At 42.7% G+C, this 17,433-nt stretch overlaps 1 protein-coding gene and 1 non-coding gene across 2 annotated transcripts in view; both read right to left on the bottom strand.

The window, feature by feature from the left end:
* HEBP1 (heme binding protein 1) overlaps positions 1 to 17,433 on the bottom strand; it is a 24,553-nt gene that overhangs the window by 4,984 nt on the left and 2,136 nt on the right. The window contains exons 2-3 of the mRNA XM_007454637.1: positions 10,187 to 10,325; positions 8,266 to 8,446 (exon numbers count right to left, since the gene is read on the bottom strand). Of these exons, the coding sequence (XP_007454699.1) occupies positions 8,266 to 8,446; positions 10,187 to 10,325 (320 nt within the window). The remainder of the gene's footprint in view (positions 1 to 8,265; positions 8,447 to 10,186; positions 10,326 to 17,433) is intronic.
* On the bottom strand, positions 9,564 to 9,636 carry TRNAE-CUC (transfer RNA glutamic acid (anticodon CUC)). Its single transcript has one exon. It is a non-coding gene; the product is annotated as a tRNA-Glu (tRNA).

Genomic DNA, 17,433 nt, shown 5'->3' with positions numbered 1-17,433 from the left:
CAGCAGGAAGGAAGCTTAAGACCTTGTGGCATTTCATTCAGTCAGATTGAACCAGGCTTATCGAGCTGAGCATCGCTCAAGCGGGAAACACACGCTCTCGAGAGCGTAGAGCCGTAAAGACGACGGGGAAGACTTTCTACCCGGGCGAGGTCTCACTGTAGTGGCCAGGACAGAGACACACATAAAGATTAGGCAGGGCAGGAGAAACACCAGAACGGAGGTACACACAGAACGCTCTGGGGGCAGGGAACAGGGATGGATTGGTTCTGACTTAGAACATGAAGGGGAGGATGCTACAGACGTGACATCAAGCTGCTATCTCTTGAGCGTCTCTTCTGATGGCGGCAATCAACAACACAACAAAAATTCCTGCCCTCACAGAGCTTCCAATGAGCAGAGGTTGGGGAAGGGCTGAGAGGAGCTGGGCGAGTGAGTGAAGGTCTGGGAGTGGATATCGTATGTGTGTGTGTTTGAGGCGGGGCTTGGGAGGTGTGGGTGGGATGCTCTGAGGCTAGGCGGACCCCTGGCGTGTGGCTGTGTTGTGGAGGACAGTACATGCCACAACAAGGCATTTTACTAGGCTTCACTGCCTGGCCAAACATTTGGGGACCCAACCCAAAGTCCACCCATCCCCCTTCTTATTTTATTACTATCTTGGCCTTGGTCCCAAACCTCGGATGTGCCTCGGGCAGAGTCAGGCGCGGCCCACAGCCAGAGCCAAACAGCAGGGGAAGTTATGTGATCGGTCCTGTGCTTTAGGGCTGGCGGAGACAAAAGAACATCTCAGCAGAGGCAGAGGTGGAGGGAAGAGAAACGCTAAGGAGGCCTCGGCAACGGTTCAGGCAAGAGGTGATGAGGACCGTGGCCGTGCGGATCGAGGGGAAGGCACAGCCAGGAGGTGACTAGGACTCGGCCGACACTGACGTTGAAGATGAAGGAGTCAGGATGGATGTGAATGGGATGCGTAGGTTGGAGGGGCCTCTGGGAAGACAGAACACTGGGGGTCAGATGTGGGAAGGAATGTGAGTTCCATTAGGACATGCTGATTTGGGAGCTGCCCAAGGAGGTTTACATGGCGATGCTGCCCAGGGGATAAATGCTGCTTGGGATAAAAGGCAGCAGCACTACCATGTTGATCTGGGTTCACCCACCTGGAAATAATGACTGGAGCCCCTTCCAAGTACTAGACTAAAGGGACAACTGAGCAGCTGTGGGGGGAGTGAACGGTGATGGATTTGGTTTTAGTTACAGAATCTTATCACTGGTGGGGCGCTCAGAGGGGAAGGGGCTTAAATAGCAGAGGTACCCAATAAACGTTTGTCAAATGCAGCCAAACTTGCCACTTGGGACAAACATTGCGTGCATTAATTGTCGCACATCTGTTCAGATGGTATTTGAATTCCTCCAGGGCTAGGACTTCAGTGCCTCATCATCTGTCCATTTTACTCTGAGACAGATTATGCCAGAATGTATGTATACATGTATTTATTTATTTTATTCTACTTTTTGTTTTGGTTGTGCCTCATGGCATGTGGGATCTTAGTTCCCTGACCAGGGATCAAACCTGAGCCCCCTGCATGGGAAGTGTGGAGTCTTAACCACTGGACTGCCAGGGAGGTCCCAAATGTATTTATTTTTGAGTAGAAATAGGCTTCCCTATAATTTCAGTTCAGATACCACTTCTTATCTCTGGAATGACACTGTCCTGAAATATCTCGAGACATTTGCTTTTTGTCTGTTTTCCCCACTACAATGTTTCTCCCACCTTGAGGGGCAGACGCTTTGCTCGTTCCCTGCTATATTTTCAGCACCTAAAACGCTTCCTGGCACAGAGTAAGTGAATGACGAAGATGTGATTTTTCTGAATGAATGAATGCGTAAATGGCCTCGCCTTTGTCTACACACTGAGTCTGAGGAATGGTAAGATGTTTAAGGGGGCTGGATGGAGGTCTGGTAGGAGAGTTACTGATGGAAGGGTGACAGCTGAAGCTATCGGGAGGCTCTGAGATCTTGAGGGAGGAAAGCAGGAGGCAAGGTCCAAGACTTTCATTCATTTACTTATGCACCAACTTTTCTGTTTTTAATTAAAAAATTTTTTTTAAAGAGCCCTCAAATCCCCCTTTTTGTTTTGTTTTATTTTATTTTTACTTTTTTTGGCCATGTGGCTTGTGGAATCTTAGTTCCCAGATGAGGGATTGAACTCACGCCCTCGGCAGTGAAAGCGCAGAGTCCCAATCACTGGATCGCCAGGGAATTCCCCTTATTCACCAACTTTTTTTTTTTTTTTTTTTTGCGGTACGCGGGCCTCTCACTGTTGTGGCCTCTCCCATTGCGGAGCACAGGCTCCGGACGTGCAGGCTCAGCGGCCATGGCTCCCGGGCCCAGCTGCTCTGTGGCATGTGGGATCTTCCCGGACCGTGTCCCCTGCATCGGCAGGCGGACTCTCAGCCATAAGGGAAGCCCTGGGGCGCTACTCTTACCCCCATCTCACGGATAAGGACACTGAGTCACACAGAGGCTCGGTGAGATGCCAAGGGTCCTCTGGCCATTAAGCGGTAGAGCTGAGCTTGGAGCACAGGTCACCCCGACAATGAGCTCCTTGTTTCCAACGCTTTCCTTTACACCCAGACATTTCATTAAGATCATGAAAGTCCTGTTAACACCATCGAACCTCTCCTGCTGTTGGTCTCTGTTGAATTGCACTGAGGAGGCTGAGCTCTAACCTAAGTGGCCTTTGTAGAGCACAGAGGGAGGACAGTAGTCTGGAATGAGGCCACTCATCAAAGTGTGAGGACAACTCTGCTGTCTCTTGTGAATACTGAAAAAACTCTGATCAGCCTTCTATTCATTTCAACAGTATTGGTAATACATACTGCTAATCAATGGACATCCCTTCACAAGGTCATAAAAAAGGAAGGCAGTTAAGGAGGCACTGTGTATTTGAAACAGTACTTGTGCCTTCTATTATGTCATCAACTCTGCCTTCCACACGAAGTTACTTTTAAACGCACACTTGACTGTGCAGTGACACCTAGTGGCTAGTTGAGGAATGAACAGATGCTAACTTAGGATCAGATGCTAACAGGTTAAAAAAAATTCATTGAGCCAGGCTAGATGCCGTCTTTGTCACTCTCTTCTCTGTTTAGGTTGCAGTAAAGGAAACTTCGACAGACCTGGCTTGAATAGTAGCTTTTAAAGAGATTCCCTTTCCCACCATAAGGAACCAGGGTTCCTTGGAGGAATGGCTAATTCCAGCTCTAGAGCAAGAAATGTCAGGATGCGCTTGAAATATCCTGTCCTACCAGAAACCAAGGAAGTTACTGAAGATTACCAGGGTCATGTCAAAAGGACCAAGAAAGCAACTTGAAGAGCTTCCCACTGGCCAAAGATGGGACAGTTTGAGCATCAGTGAGAATAATAACTGCAAAGCACTGAAACATATCAATTATGTTTGAATTCATATGTTTATATCAGTACTCAAAAACCAGAGATCAACACTGCCTCCCCTTTGGAGGATGTTAAGAAATGAAATCATTATTCTGAAGACTGATAAAGAGAAGGCATTAAGCTAAAGAGAAGGTATCTGGCCTTGTTTCTACAACTCTATCTCAGGGAAGCCAAATAGTAGATGAAGGGAAGTTTCTCTTTACCAAAGTGCTAATAAACGAAGAAGGAAAAACAGAGAATATTATCATTTGACAAAACCTCTAAGGAAACATGGCATCTGGGAAATGGTGATCTAAGGTCACTAATATCACAAAAACAGAGGCGAGCAAACATCACGAGCCCCTCATGGAGGTACACAACACCATCTTTGAAATATCCTTGCCCAAAACTCAAACTTGAATCTCTAGTTCTGACTACTAATTTCAGGCAGTACAGGGACAGAGAAACATGTTAAAATGCCACAGGTAAGGAAACCAGCAAAATTCAGAGTGTGGGAAACACTAGGATAAATGATCCATAAACGGCAAGGAAGAATGAAAACGTGTGGTGGTAAGAAAATCAACAGATAAATAAAAGCTTAAAAGATGTACCAACCAACTGCAATGGATGCATCTTATTTGGATCCAGAGTCAAACAAACTGTAGGAACAAATTATGAGCTAGTAGGAGAAAGCTGAATACTGGATATTTAAAATCATTATGACAGTAATGAATTGTTAAAATTTTAGGAATAATAAGATATTATTTTTGTATTTTTAAAAAGTCTTCCGTAGTCACAATGAAATATTTATGAATGAAATAATATAATGCCTGGAATTTGCCTAAAAATAATTTAGGGTTGGGACCAGGTGGAAGTTGTGAGGATACACATGACACAAAATTGGCCTTGAGTTAATTATCATTTAAGATGAGTGATGGGTACGTAGGGTTTCATTTTCTTATTCTATCTTTCTATAAGTTTGAAGATTTCCCTCCTAAAAAGTTAAAGGCAAAAGAAAAAAATGGGACCAAGTTATTATCCTGGGTTTGGAAAAAGAAATTATTAGAAACTAGTCCGTTCTCCTTGAAGTCTTATGTGACCTGATTTAATCATGCCAACCTCATTTCTTATGAAATAAGAAGGGGTAAAGAGAAAGAATTACTGAAACCTACTACAGGTCATAAACATTAAGCAGTTTATAAATAACATCTCAGTAAATACTGAAAGATAGTCTCTAACAATAATACTATGAGGTAGATTATATTATCAGCACTTACAAGATGGGAAAACCAAGTCTTATAGAGGATGAGTAACTTCGCAAGCATCATCCAGGATTCAAACTAAAACATAGTTGTTCATCATATTACACCACGCTGCCTCCCAAGACGCAAGAAAGAGGATGGAGAGGATAGAGTGGGAACTAGGAGAGGACAGAGTGGGAACTAGGATGAGACAGCTGAGACACCTGGGGCTCAAGATTTAAGGAGGTACTCGCTCTCAGGGCCAACCCTACATACACTTGGACAACTGTGAGACTGAGTGTCTCCTTAAATTTTGCACAACAGGTGCGCCCGCTTCCTCACCCTAGTCCAAGCCCTGGGAAAAGATAGTCTAGGTATTCTTTAAATAGAGTTTGCTTTCTCTGCAGCCTCTGCAGTGAAGGCTGGAAAGTCTGAATGAGGGCTGGAGCAGAAGAGGTGGAGGCTCCTGTCACACAGGAGGATTTTAACAACTGGGGAGTCACTGATATCTAGAAGAGACCTGGCTTCTGAAGGGAGGTTGAGGCCTAAAGAATAAAATCATGCAACCACTTGCACCTGCTATTCTCTAAAGTCAAGGGAACTGGACCCCAAGTAAAGCCCTGGAAACAGGACTAGAATAATAGGAGGCACATGTGCTCTGCTGAAAGGCCCAAAGACCATGAATAACTAAGGTGGTCGCACTCCAGCTCTGGCAAACGCTCCCTGCCCTTCTGGCATTCAAGGGGAGTGTGGGGTAAAAACAAAGTATCTCTAGCCCTTTATGCTCCCCAGATATTCATGACCCCAAACTACAGATTGACTTAGATATTCTCTGAATCTCCCAGCATACTGCTGTGGCTAATGTAGATGTTCAGCTTAAGCTGAGGGGATATTCTCTATATCCAAATCAGTTTGGCAACTGGCAAAGGCGTTTACTTAGATACAGTGCAAATGTTTGTGTGCTGTAGGCTGAAGAAATTCAAGAAGAAAGTCAGTACTCAGTATTTCTTAATTCATCAATAATATGAATTTAGAAAGAGAAATTAAGAAATAATCCCGGGCTTCCCTGGTGGCGCAGTGGTTGAGAGTCCGCCTGCCGATGCAGGGGACACGGGTTCGTGCCCAGTCCGGGAAGATCCCACATGCCGCGGAGCGGCTGGGCCCGTGAGCCATGGCCGCTGAGCCTGCACGTCCGGAGCCTGTTGCTCCGCAACGGGAGAGGCCACAGCAGTGAGAGGCCCACGTACCACAAAAAAAAAAAAAAAAAAAAAAAAAAAGAAATAATCCCATTTACAATTGCATCAGAAAGAACAAAATACCTAGGAATAAATTTAACCAAGGAGATGAAAGATCTTTACACCAAAAACTATTAAGACATTAATGGAAAATCTGGAGAAGACACAAAAAAATGGAAAGATATTCCATGCTCATGGATTAGAAGAATTAATATTGTTCAGATGTTCATATTACCCAAAGCAATCTACAGATTTAATGCAATCCTTATTAAAATTTCAATGGAATTTTTTACAGAAATAGAAAAACAATGTTAAAATTTGTATGGAACCACAAAAGACCCTGAATAGCCAAAGAAATCTGGAGAAAGAAGGACAAAGCTGAAGGCATCACATTTCCTGATTTCAAACTATATTACAAAGCTATCATAATCAAAACAGTATGGTATTGGCATAAAAACAGATACAAAGATCAATGGAACAGAACAGAGAGTCCAGAAATAAACCCAGGCATACATGGTCAACTAATTTACAACAAAGAAGCCAAGAATGTACCACAGGGAAAGGACAGTCTCTTCAATAGATGGTGTTGGGAAAACTGGATAGCCACATGTAAAAGATTGAAACTGGACTACTGTCTTACACCATACACAAAAATCAACTCAAAATGGATGAAAGACTTGAACATAAGACCTGAAACTGTAAAATTCCTAGAAGAAACCATAGAGGGTAACCTCCCCGACATTGGTCTTGGCAATGATTTTTTTTTTGTATTTGACTCTGAAAACACAGGCAACAGAAGCAAAAATAAACAAGTGGGACTACATCAAGCTAAAAGCTATCTGCACAGAAAAAGGAAACCATCCACAAAATAAAAAGGCAACATATTAAATTGGAGAAATTATTTGCAAATCGTATATATGTAATGGGTTAATATCCAAAATATATAAAAAACTAATATAACTCGAGAGTAAAAAACCCCCAAACAATCAGATTAAAAAGTGGGCAGAGGATCTGAATAGACATTTTTCCAAAAAAGGATATACAAATGGCCAAGAGGTACATGAAAAGGTGCTCAACATCACTAATCAGCAGGGAAATGAAAATTGAAGCCACATGAGATGTCACCTCACACTGGTTAAAATGGCTATTATGAAAAAGACAAGAAGTGACAAGTGCTGGCAAGGATGAGGAGAAAACGGAATCCTTATGCACTGCTGGTGGGAATGTATATTGGTGCAGCCACTATGGAAAACAGTATGGAAGTTCCTCACAAAATTAAAAATAGAACTACCATATGATCTAGCAATTCCACTTATGAGTATATATCTGAAGGAAATGAAATCACTAGCTTGAAGAGGTATCAGCACCCCTATGTTCACTGCAGCTTTATTTACCACAGCCAAGGTATAGAAATGATGTAAGGGTCCATAGACAGATGAATGGATAAAGAAGATGTGGTACATACATACAATGGAATATCATTTAGCCATAAAAAGAAGGAAATCTTGCCATTTGCAGCAACATGGCTGGACTGTGAAAGCATCATGCTAAATGAAATAAGTCAGAGAAAGGGAAATACTGTATAATCTCACTCATATGTGGAATTAAAAAAAACAACAACTGAACTCACAGATACAGAGAACAGATTGGTGATTGCCAGAGGGTGGGGAGGTGGAGGGTGGGAGATCTAGCTAAAGGTGGTCAAAAGGTAGAAACATCCAGCTATAAGATAAATTAGTTCTGGGGATGTAATGTACAGCAGTGACCACAGTTAACAATATTGTACATTGTATCATATATTTGAAAGTTACTAAGAGAGTGGATCTTAAAATTTCTCATGGGGATTTCCCTGGTAGCGCAGTGGTTAAGAATCCACCTGCCAATGCAGGGGACACGGGTTCGAGCCCTGGTCCGGGAAGATCCCACATGCCGTGGAGCAACTAAGCCCGTGCACCACAACTACTGAGCCTGTGCTCTAGAGCCCATGCTCTGCAACAAGAGAAGCCACCACAATGAGAAGCCCGTGCATCACAATGAAGAGTAGCCCCTGCTCGTCGCAACTAGAGAAAGCCTGCGTGCAGCAATGAAGACCTAATGCAGCCAAATAAATAAATAAATTTGTAAAAAAAAAAAAAAATTTCTCATCTCAGGAAAAAAATTTGTAACTTTGTTTAATGAACGATGTTAACTAAATGGTGGTAATCATTTCATAAGATAAACATATATCAAAGCACTATGTTGTATTTTAAACTAATGCAATATTATATGTCAATTCCATCCCAAAACTGGAAAAAGAAAATGCAAATGCTCACTGCAGATGATTCAAGTGCTACCCGTGTATGCCTAAAGAATAGTTTCCTTACGTGGAATAGACAGTGATGCCTTCCCTGTCTTCGATCTTAATGCTGTCATCGCTGGGAGCTGGTGGGTTGCTTTGAAACTCATTTGGAATCCGGAACCAGACTTTTAATTTCTTCTGTAGGGACCCATCGGCACTGGGGAACACGGCAAAGGAAATAGGAACTGTCATCCCCATCCCGATTCCTGAAAACACAAAACCCCACAGAGGGACGTGGGTGTTAGAGACAGAACCTGCTCAGGCCCATGGACCATCTGCTGGTCTCATTCTTCTTCCAAGACAATATTTGTTGTTCTTGAAATTCATAATAAGTATTTCAGGCATTAAAACATATCATCAGACACAGACAAAACACCTCTTATTTGTGTATATTGGAGGTAAGAGCATAGTGATTCAACTCGTCTGGAAAAGATTATTTGGTAATATATATTTAAGACTGTAAATATATCAGTATCTAATTACTTCCTATCTAATTGTTGATTTTAGTGAAATGACCCAAAATACGGAAAAGGCTACAGGTAATAGGATTTTCCTTGCAGCAGAATTTATAATTGTGAAAAATTGGGATTCATATAAATGTTCAAAATAGGAATATGTCTAAGTAAATGATAGGCACATGATGCAATTTGATTTACCTATTAATAGTTATGCTTAGGACTATTTAGCTACAATATAAAATAATTATGAAATAAGTGACAGAAGCAGGATGTATTGCACAAACACTATGATTACATTTTAAAAACCTATTAAAAAGCCCTAAAAAATACATTTGAAGACAACAATGATTATATTAGAAAAGATGGATTAGGGGTGCTGTTTTGTTATTTTCAAAAATTTTTAATGAGTTTATAATTTTTACACATTTTCTTCTAAAGAAAATGTTATGACAGTGCTAAGAAGGAAGAGATCTCTTCTTGACCTCCTACTGGTCAACTTATGTCCAAAGCCTGATTACTTTGGTCCTAGTAAATGTTACTAAGGTTAGTACTAGTTTCTAACTTTCTCAATTATCAACTTGAGATATATCCTAAAAATTCAACACATTGTCTCTTTTTTCACCTTGTGTTCTGACCGATTTTGGGTTTGCACTGATTCCAAAGTGCAGGACAAATTAGAGAGCTAAAGAGTTAAATTCGTATTTAAATATGGTTTACATGCTAATAGGCACACTGAAACTTCAGGCCTCTCATTTTAAAAACAGGGAGGCAGCCAGCACAGACTGCCAAGTCTTTTTATTTATTTGTTTGTTTGTTTGTTTGTTTATTATTTTTAGGCCATGCCACACGGCTTGTAGGATCTTAGTTCCCTGACCAGGGATCGAACCTGGGCCCCCGGCAGTGAGAGCGCTGAGTCCTAACCACTGGACCGCCAGGGAATTCCCATGGACTGCCAAGACTTTAAGAGGGGAGCAGCCTAAGAATTCTCAGGCTCTTTATTTGCCAGAACAGAGCCAGGGACCCTCCATAATCGTCACTCACTGATCCCCACACAATCTGAGCTACCAGGGGGCTGACTCTGGAGATCTCCAGCCTGGGGGCAGAGGTCTCATATCAGAAGCTGGCCTTGTTCTGTGGCCTGGCTTATTGTGGGCACACCTTACCCAGTCCACCAATCCAAAGACATGATAAACACTGTAGGGTTAAAAAATAACAAATAAAGAAACAATCAGCGTTGTGTCTCCATACCTGGAAGAGAAGCATGAACTCAGTGCTACTGAGTGGGGATCCCACAAAGTCGGGGGAGACTGGCATGAAGTCAGTGGGTCTCCCCAGGGCTTCCCTGCCCACGGAGCACAGCAAGTTTGTGTGCCACTGAAACAGGCAGTGACAGGTGCCTTGTGGTCCCTCCCTGTGTTTTCCATTGAGGACGTGAGACTATGCAGCCCTGGCCTATGAGACCAGAGCCAATCCTTCAGGGACACTCACCCTTGTCATTGGTGCCTCCCACATACTTCATGACTTTGGGCATTGCTTCCCGTAGAGCCTCATCCACAGGCTTATCAGTCACTTCCACTGTGGCAAACTTCCCACCTTCACAGGCCCTCTCCTCATAGGAGACCTCTCCCTAGAGGCAGAGAATATGCAGCACTTAAGAGATATAAAGTAGCAATCTGTGATGACTCTAGAAACAGTGAAAGTCCAGTTACCAGAGGCACAAACTGCTAAGGAACCTTCCATAAGGAGCCCAACCATGGTGACAGGGAAGAGACAGGCCAGAGTATGAAGGGCCATGACAAACAGATTCTGAGATTTCTTACAGATGTAGAGAGAGCAGAAAAAACTTCATATAATCAATATTCACAGAGAAATAATAGAAGATATTACAACCCAAACCACCAAGAACATCCCCAAAATGCTATAAAAATAGACCATTCTGAGATCAAAGAGCTCTGGGAAATTAAAAATATAACAGACAGGAAAAATTCAGTGGAAAGGCTGGAAGAGAAAATTGAAGGAAATATTCTAGAAAGTCAAGTAAATAGGCAAAGAAGTAGAAAATAGAAAAGAAAATCAAAGGATCAAGCCAAGAGATCCAACCTCTGAATAATAGGAGACCCAGGAAAAGAGAAGAGAAAATTGCGAAGGAGGAAACAAAGAAATACAGCAACCATCCCACAAAACTCTATGGCCCCAAGATTAGCCTCAGTCTAGTAGAAGGGCTGCAATTCAAGAAGAATCAGAGTAGTTCTTTCCACACTGTACTCCCAGATGCAATTCCTCTTCCCAATCTGCCCCTCAATGACCAGCTGCGCTGTCACTTCCCCCCCAAACCCTTCCTCCTTGGCAGTGATCCCCTCTCTGTGTTGAGTCTCTGTCCTAAGGTCATTACCCTTTCCCTATAGACCCACAGAGCTCTCTTTCACCCCTCTTCCTCCTCATCACCATTTGATGTCTCATATGAAAAAAATTTGTATTCCTGAACATACTGTAAGGCAGTGCTTTCAAACTTAAAAAAACCCCACAATCCATAACAAGAAATACATTTTTACACCACACCCTATCATGAACATAGACGTTTGAAGCAAAGTTTCACAAAATAACACTTTACCCTTATGGACTGGATGCATTATGATTCATGTCTTATTATTATTATTTTTTAATTGAAGTATAGTTGATTTACAGTGTTGTGTTAGTTACAGCAAAGTGATTCAGAGATATATATATATATATATTCTTTTTCAGATTCCGTTCCCTTATAAGTTATTATAAAATATTGGGTATAGTTCCCTGTGCTATATAGTAGGTCCTTGTTGGTTATCTATTTAATACATATAGTAGTGTGTATATGTTAATCCCAAACTCCTAATTTATCCCTCCCCCCACCTTACCCTTTGGTAATAAATTTGTTTTCCATGCCCGTGGATCTATTTCTGTTTTGTATATAAGTTCATTTGTATTATTTTTTAAAAGATTCCACATACAAGCGATATCATATGATGTATATCTTTGTCTGACTTACTTCACTTAGTATGATAATCTCTAGGTCCATTCACGTTGCTGCAAATGGCATTGTTTCATTCTTTTTTATGGCTGAGTAATGTTCCATTGTGTATATACACTACACCTCATTTATCCATTCAATTGTCGATGGATATTTAGGTTGCTTACATGTCTTGGCTATTGTAAATAGTGCTGCAGTGAACATTGGGGTGCATGTATCTTTTCGAATTATGTTTTTTTCTGGATATATGCCCAGCAGTAGGATTTCAGGATCACATAGTAGCTCTATCTTTAGTTTTTAAAGGAACCTCCATACTGTTCTCCACAGCGACATGCCTTTTCTTTCTATCCTATTTATTTCTGTTCTGCTCTATTCAAGTGAATTTTAGTCTAGTCCACTAAAAGAAAAAAAACCTTGATCTATATTAATTTTACTATCTGGTAATGGAGCACCAGTACAGTTTGAAAAATCTGCTAGAAGGTCTTTGTGGACGGAAACTATATCCCAGAGCTTTACATGTTAGATGCTCAAAAGATATTTATTTATTGATTAAGGAGGTGCCTCTCTTACTAATGATTATAAAAAATAGACACATGATAGAGGACCTGGCTGCCCCGGGCTGGTCAAACAGGTCTTCCTACAACATCTTAGACTGAAGATTCAACTTCCAAGGGGATATAATGAATCTCTAGAGGATGGTAGGCCTGTGAGTGGCCTATACAGTCTGAAAAAGTACACTTAACATTATAATCTTATACCTAGAATGCAAAAACACCTATTGTTTTTGTAATGCAAAATTGAAGGCGAGTAGTGAGAAAGGGTCAGGGAAATCTGAACATAAACCCTGAGTGCCAATTTCATATACTTCCCTCCACATGGGGCAAGGGAAATTGCACCAGACCAAGAATCGAGAGGCCACAAACTGGCCTTGACTTTGGGGCACTGTGCCTACTAATTCTGAGGACTGCTATGAGGCCCTCCCCTTAGTGAGTGTGACACTTCCAAAGAGCCTTCAGTAGCAAATTGTGTTACGTAAACTCGGGGTATTTTGCTCTTTCTGGCTCCGTCTGTCATAGCAGAGACCAGACCCAGCCTTCTTGGGAGGTCCCACTAAGTCTTGCCACTTAAAATGTTTTAAATTCCAGAAATGTCACTCTGTGAGTCACAGAATTTCAGCCTGAAAGAGGTTTCAAGGTTCACCCAATCAAACTAATTTTACCAAAGAGGAAATGAAGAACCAGAGAGACTGAGTTGCCCAAGACCACACAGCTGCTGAGTGGTGAAGCTGGAACCAGAATTCAAATCCCCAAACTCTGGTCTAATGCTTGCCACAAGGCTCTATGCTCCACAGGGGATGAATTGGGTATTTTTTAAACCTCTTTCTGTAGCTACTGAGGTAGTTATTTCTGACAGACATTTGTAGGTTAGTGTCACACTCAGAACAGGGCCGTCAAAAGTCATTCAGTGCAGCTCCTTCTCTTACAAATGAAGAAACCAATGACCGATTCTCACGGGAGAAAGAGCTGGCTGGCTCTCTCCTTTGTTTTCTTTCCTTCCTTTATTCATTCAGCCAACAACTAAAGAGATGAAAGACATGGTCCCTGACATCAGGAGGCATGGTCTAACAGAAGTAGCCAGGAAAACAGGTTATAACCTGGCGACATGTTTAAGGGGAGAGGCGCCCCAGGGCAGTGTGGGAGCATGGAAGAGGACCACCTAGGCTAGTCTGGGGGACATGGGTGTCTGTTTACAAGTTTGGGTAGGCCAAGCTGAATTTGAGGTGCTTACAGATCATCCAACTGGACATTCAGTCACCGATGCATTGATTCATCGAATAAACATCTACTGAAAACCTCTGCCAGGTGCTACAGACTTGGAGATTAATAAGATACGGGCAGTCTCGCTGGATGGTGAGAAGAATTACATAATCATTATAGGATGTAGTAAATGCTCTGATAGTTTAGGGAAGGCAATTTCAGGTAGCGGGCACCCTAGGGGTAAAAGCAAAGAGCTGAAGAACTTTATGATGATGGTGAAAAATATAAGTAGTTCACTGCCACTGGAGCAAGAACTGTCCAGCAGGGCATGCCAAGAAAGGAGGCCAGAGACTCTGGCAGGACCCAGATTTCCGAAGATCTGAAAGCTCTCACAGGGAGTTGGATTTTGGAACCATTAGTCCAATGATGGTGCTCTGACAGCAAGTTCATTTCATCTACCCCAAATTAGTTCAACCTACTTTTGTAATCTAAATATAGGGTTTTGCAGGTGTGTCTGAGTCTTGAGTGAGCATGTTCTCAGCTTGTTCCCCGAGGCAGAAAAGTCCACGGCCAGAAAGGAATGGCTGCAGAGAAAGGAATCCAGTTTGATTCAGGGAGCCCAGCCCCCATAAGTCTACCATCATTTAAGGCTGAGCTTAACTCTACCTCTTCCTCCTGAATGATCTTGCCTTCCCATGAACTTCAAAGACAGGTGACACTAGAGCTGGAAGGGCGCTTACAAATCCACTGGTTTATCTGTCTCCTGTTACAGATGAGCAAACTGTCCATTGTGCAGTTGGACACATGGGTCTGGACTCAGCAGGGGCCTGGCTCAGTTAGGATGCATCAGCATAAGAGGCAACCAAAGCTGTGAATGAGGCTGTGCTGCCCAGGGAACATACACAGAGCATCCTATATAAATTAATCACGTTAATTAATCCCCCGCCTAAACGCTGTCATTCACCAAGTTCTTAACTTAGCTGTGATGGTCCAGGCACCACTGGGTTTCTTCCTGCTTTTCCGGCCATACCCAGAGCACCTCCTCACTGGCCTTCTGCTATTTCCTTCAACGCCACGGTCATTCTTGCCTCAGGGCCTCCGTACCTGCCTCTTCCTCTGCCTGGGGGATTCCTTTCCGGTCTCTGCCCAATGAATCCCCACTCACCCAAGAGGTCGCAACCTAAAAGTCACTTCCTCAGAGAGGATCCCAGTTTAAAACAGGTTCCCCATGATATTTTTATAGGCCCTTGTATTTTCACAACATAGTATATTGTAATTATAATTACAATGGAATTATAGTGGAATATAATTACAATGGAAATTGTAATGGAATAATAGTGTGTTCAATCTCCAACTGCAATCGTAAGCCCCATGGGGTCAGGGACTGTCTGTATTGTGTACCGCTGTATCTCCCAGCATCTAAGACCACGTCTTACACATATATATAGTAGGCCCTCTATAAGGATTTGTGGGAAAGGAGGCCGTGGAGTGAAGCCTGGCTTTACTCTAATGAAAAGGAATATGGTAGCCATAGCTGGTTAGAGAGATGAGAACCTAGCCTAACTATATATATCCATCCTGGAGGAAGGTTGCGCCACATTGTCTGAAGGTGGTTCTCCAACAGGTACTGCCTGTTTTCACAGCATCTATGTCTGTAACTTCTCATTTGAACCACTGGATCACTATGAAAATTTAGCTCTGAGAGATGGATATTATCCAACTATTCTGATTTTCCAGGGAGCTGAATTTAAATAGAGTTCTATTTCTGCAGAAAATAAAGCACCTAAATTAACACTGTTAGCACATGTGATTCTTCAAATTTAACATCTTGAGTGCATTTCCTTGTTACGTGTAACAAAATAATGGCCCTCCCTCACCCCACATTCAGCTAGCTTGTGCTCCCACGTGGGTCAGTAACTAGATGAGGATTTCAGCCAGTGGCCACAAATAGCAGTTTTCAACATTCAGTTGGAACCCTGGTCAAGTTCAAGTCCCAGACAGAGATGTTGCAAGAATGCCTCTTGCTATGAGATTTGCAAGGTCCTTTGCAAGGCTGTTTTTTTTCTCTTGCCACCTGCTGTGGTTGGTATACATGCTGATTTTGGAAGCCAGCTTTCTCACTATAAGAAAACAACAATAATTATAATAATGATCAACCTAACTGAGTACTTTCTATGTGTCACGTTATTATTTTAAACAACCCTGTGAAGAAGTAAGTGTTTTTATCTTCATTTTCGGATGAAAACAAGAGGTTAAGTAACGTGCCCAAGATACAGTGGCAAGAGGTGGGGTAAGGATTCCAAGCCAGGCAGTGGGGTCCTAATCAATGTGCTCAGGCTGGAGACAAATCCCATAAAGATGTCCATTACTAATATCAGTCCTGCTCTCAGTACACACAAGACCCACCCAACCCCACACAGAGAGCTGTGCATCTTCCTCCCTCCCCAAGAAGTGCAGAAGGACCTGATAAGGTCCGCAGCAGCATGGGCCTCCCCACCAGGTGCCTGGAATCAGCCCTGAACATCTGGTTGAGCCTGACTTTGAGCTACATGGGGCACCCTGTGTAATATATTCATTCACCCAGGAGAGTGAACAATGGTTTCTGAACCAGACTCTTTCTAGGAAGAGAGAGATCATTTCAGAAAGAGGGTCTCTTCACAATAACAGCACCCTGAATTTGTATATTTTTTAAAAAAAGATTACAAGAATCTTCGACTGTTTAATTAATTGTCACATAAGGCACTGTCATTCTCATCTTACAGCTGAGGACTTTCAGGGTTCAGAGTGGTTGAGAGGTTAAGTAACTTAACGCAAATTACCTGGAAAACTAAGGGAACGCTAACAATCAAGTGCTAGGTATTTTGTTGAACAATTTATAATTGGTTTTCTCCTTTAAATTTCAAAACAATGTTATAAGACGTGGATTATTATTTTCTCTCATGATTAGCATCAGAGAGGTTAAGTGAGCTGGGACCACGAAGCTAGTCAGAGTGGAGCTGAAATGAGTTCCAACATAATGATATTACTACGTTTGTAGGGTGTATTAGTTTACAAATCATTTTCATGTTTCTTAAACAATTTAATATTTCTAGCAACTCTGGGAGTGGATGTGGAAGATATCTTGATACCCTTTCTACAGTTGCAGGAACTGAGGTTCATTCAGGTTAAATGATCTGCTTCAGCCTGGTAACAATATCCCGTATGGCTCCATATTCTTGTCAAATGTTGAGGGAAGACGCTGATCAGGGAGCTGCATTTATCCCTGGAGACACCAAATCAGTGGCAGGTGACACTGTACTTTAAGGGGCTAAGAGAAAACCAAATGACTGCAGTATTCTGAACAGAGGCACCTTGATTCAGAGAACTGATTTCACAGATCATAAAACAGCTGAGATGCCCAACAGGGACAGTGAAGCAACCCTGAGGTTAGTAAGAGCCCTACAGAGGTAGAGGGAGGGTGATCTTTTACCTGAGCTCAGATACCTGGATCACTTGGTGAGAACCAAAACCATGGTGGCCTGGCTAGCAAGAACTGGAGCCCCAGAGAAGCTCCTGCTTCCTGAGACCTGACAGGGAGGGGAAGGCGAGGGAGAAATGCCCTGTGGCCTCTCCCTTCTCCCTGCCCTCCTATCTCCCTCTAGTGCCTCCCGCTGGGAGCCCAGACCCTCAGCCTGCAATGCAAATAATTGTTAACACCAAAGACAAAGTGAGCCCAATTCTACTACAGAAAGGAAAGTTCTCTGCAAGCTGTGGGTGACACGTGGATTCCTCAAGTGTCAAGGCCAACGAGGACCCTGGAGGTCATTGGGCTGAGTTCACAGACTGGTATGCACACAGGCGACATCTCACCACAGACAGATCCTACTGCCTACCTGACCCGCAGGGTTAACAAACATTTGTAACAGTTAAAACTGACACAGGGCTTCCCTGGTGGCAGTGGTTGAGAGTCCGCCTGCCGATGCAGGGGACACGGG

The sequence above is a fragment of the Lipotes vexillifer genome, unplaced genomic scaffold, assembly GCF_000442215.2.
Source record: "Lipotes vexillifer unplaced genomic scaffold, Lipotes_vexillifer_v1.1 scaffold911, whole genome shotgun sequence".
NCBI classification, from domain to species: domain Eukaryota; kingdom Metazoa; phylum Chordata; class Mammalia; order Artiodactyla; family Lipotidae; genus Lipotes; species Lipotes vexillifer.
Note: the sequence above shows the minus strand (reverse complement) of the source record. Positions and strands in the feature narration are given on the sequence as shown.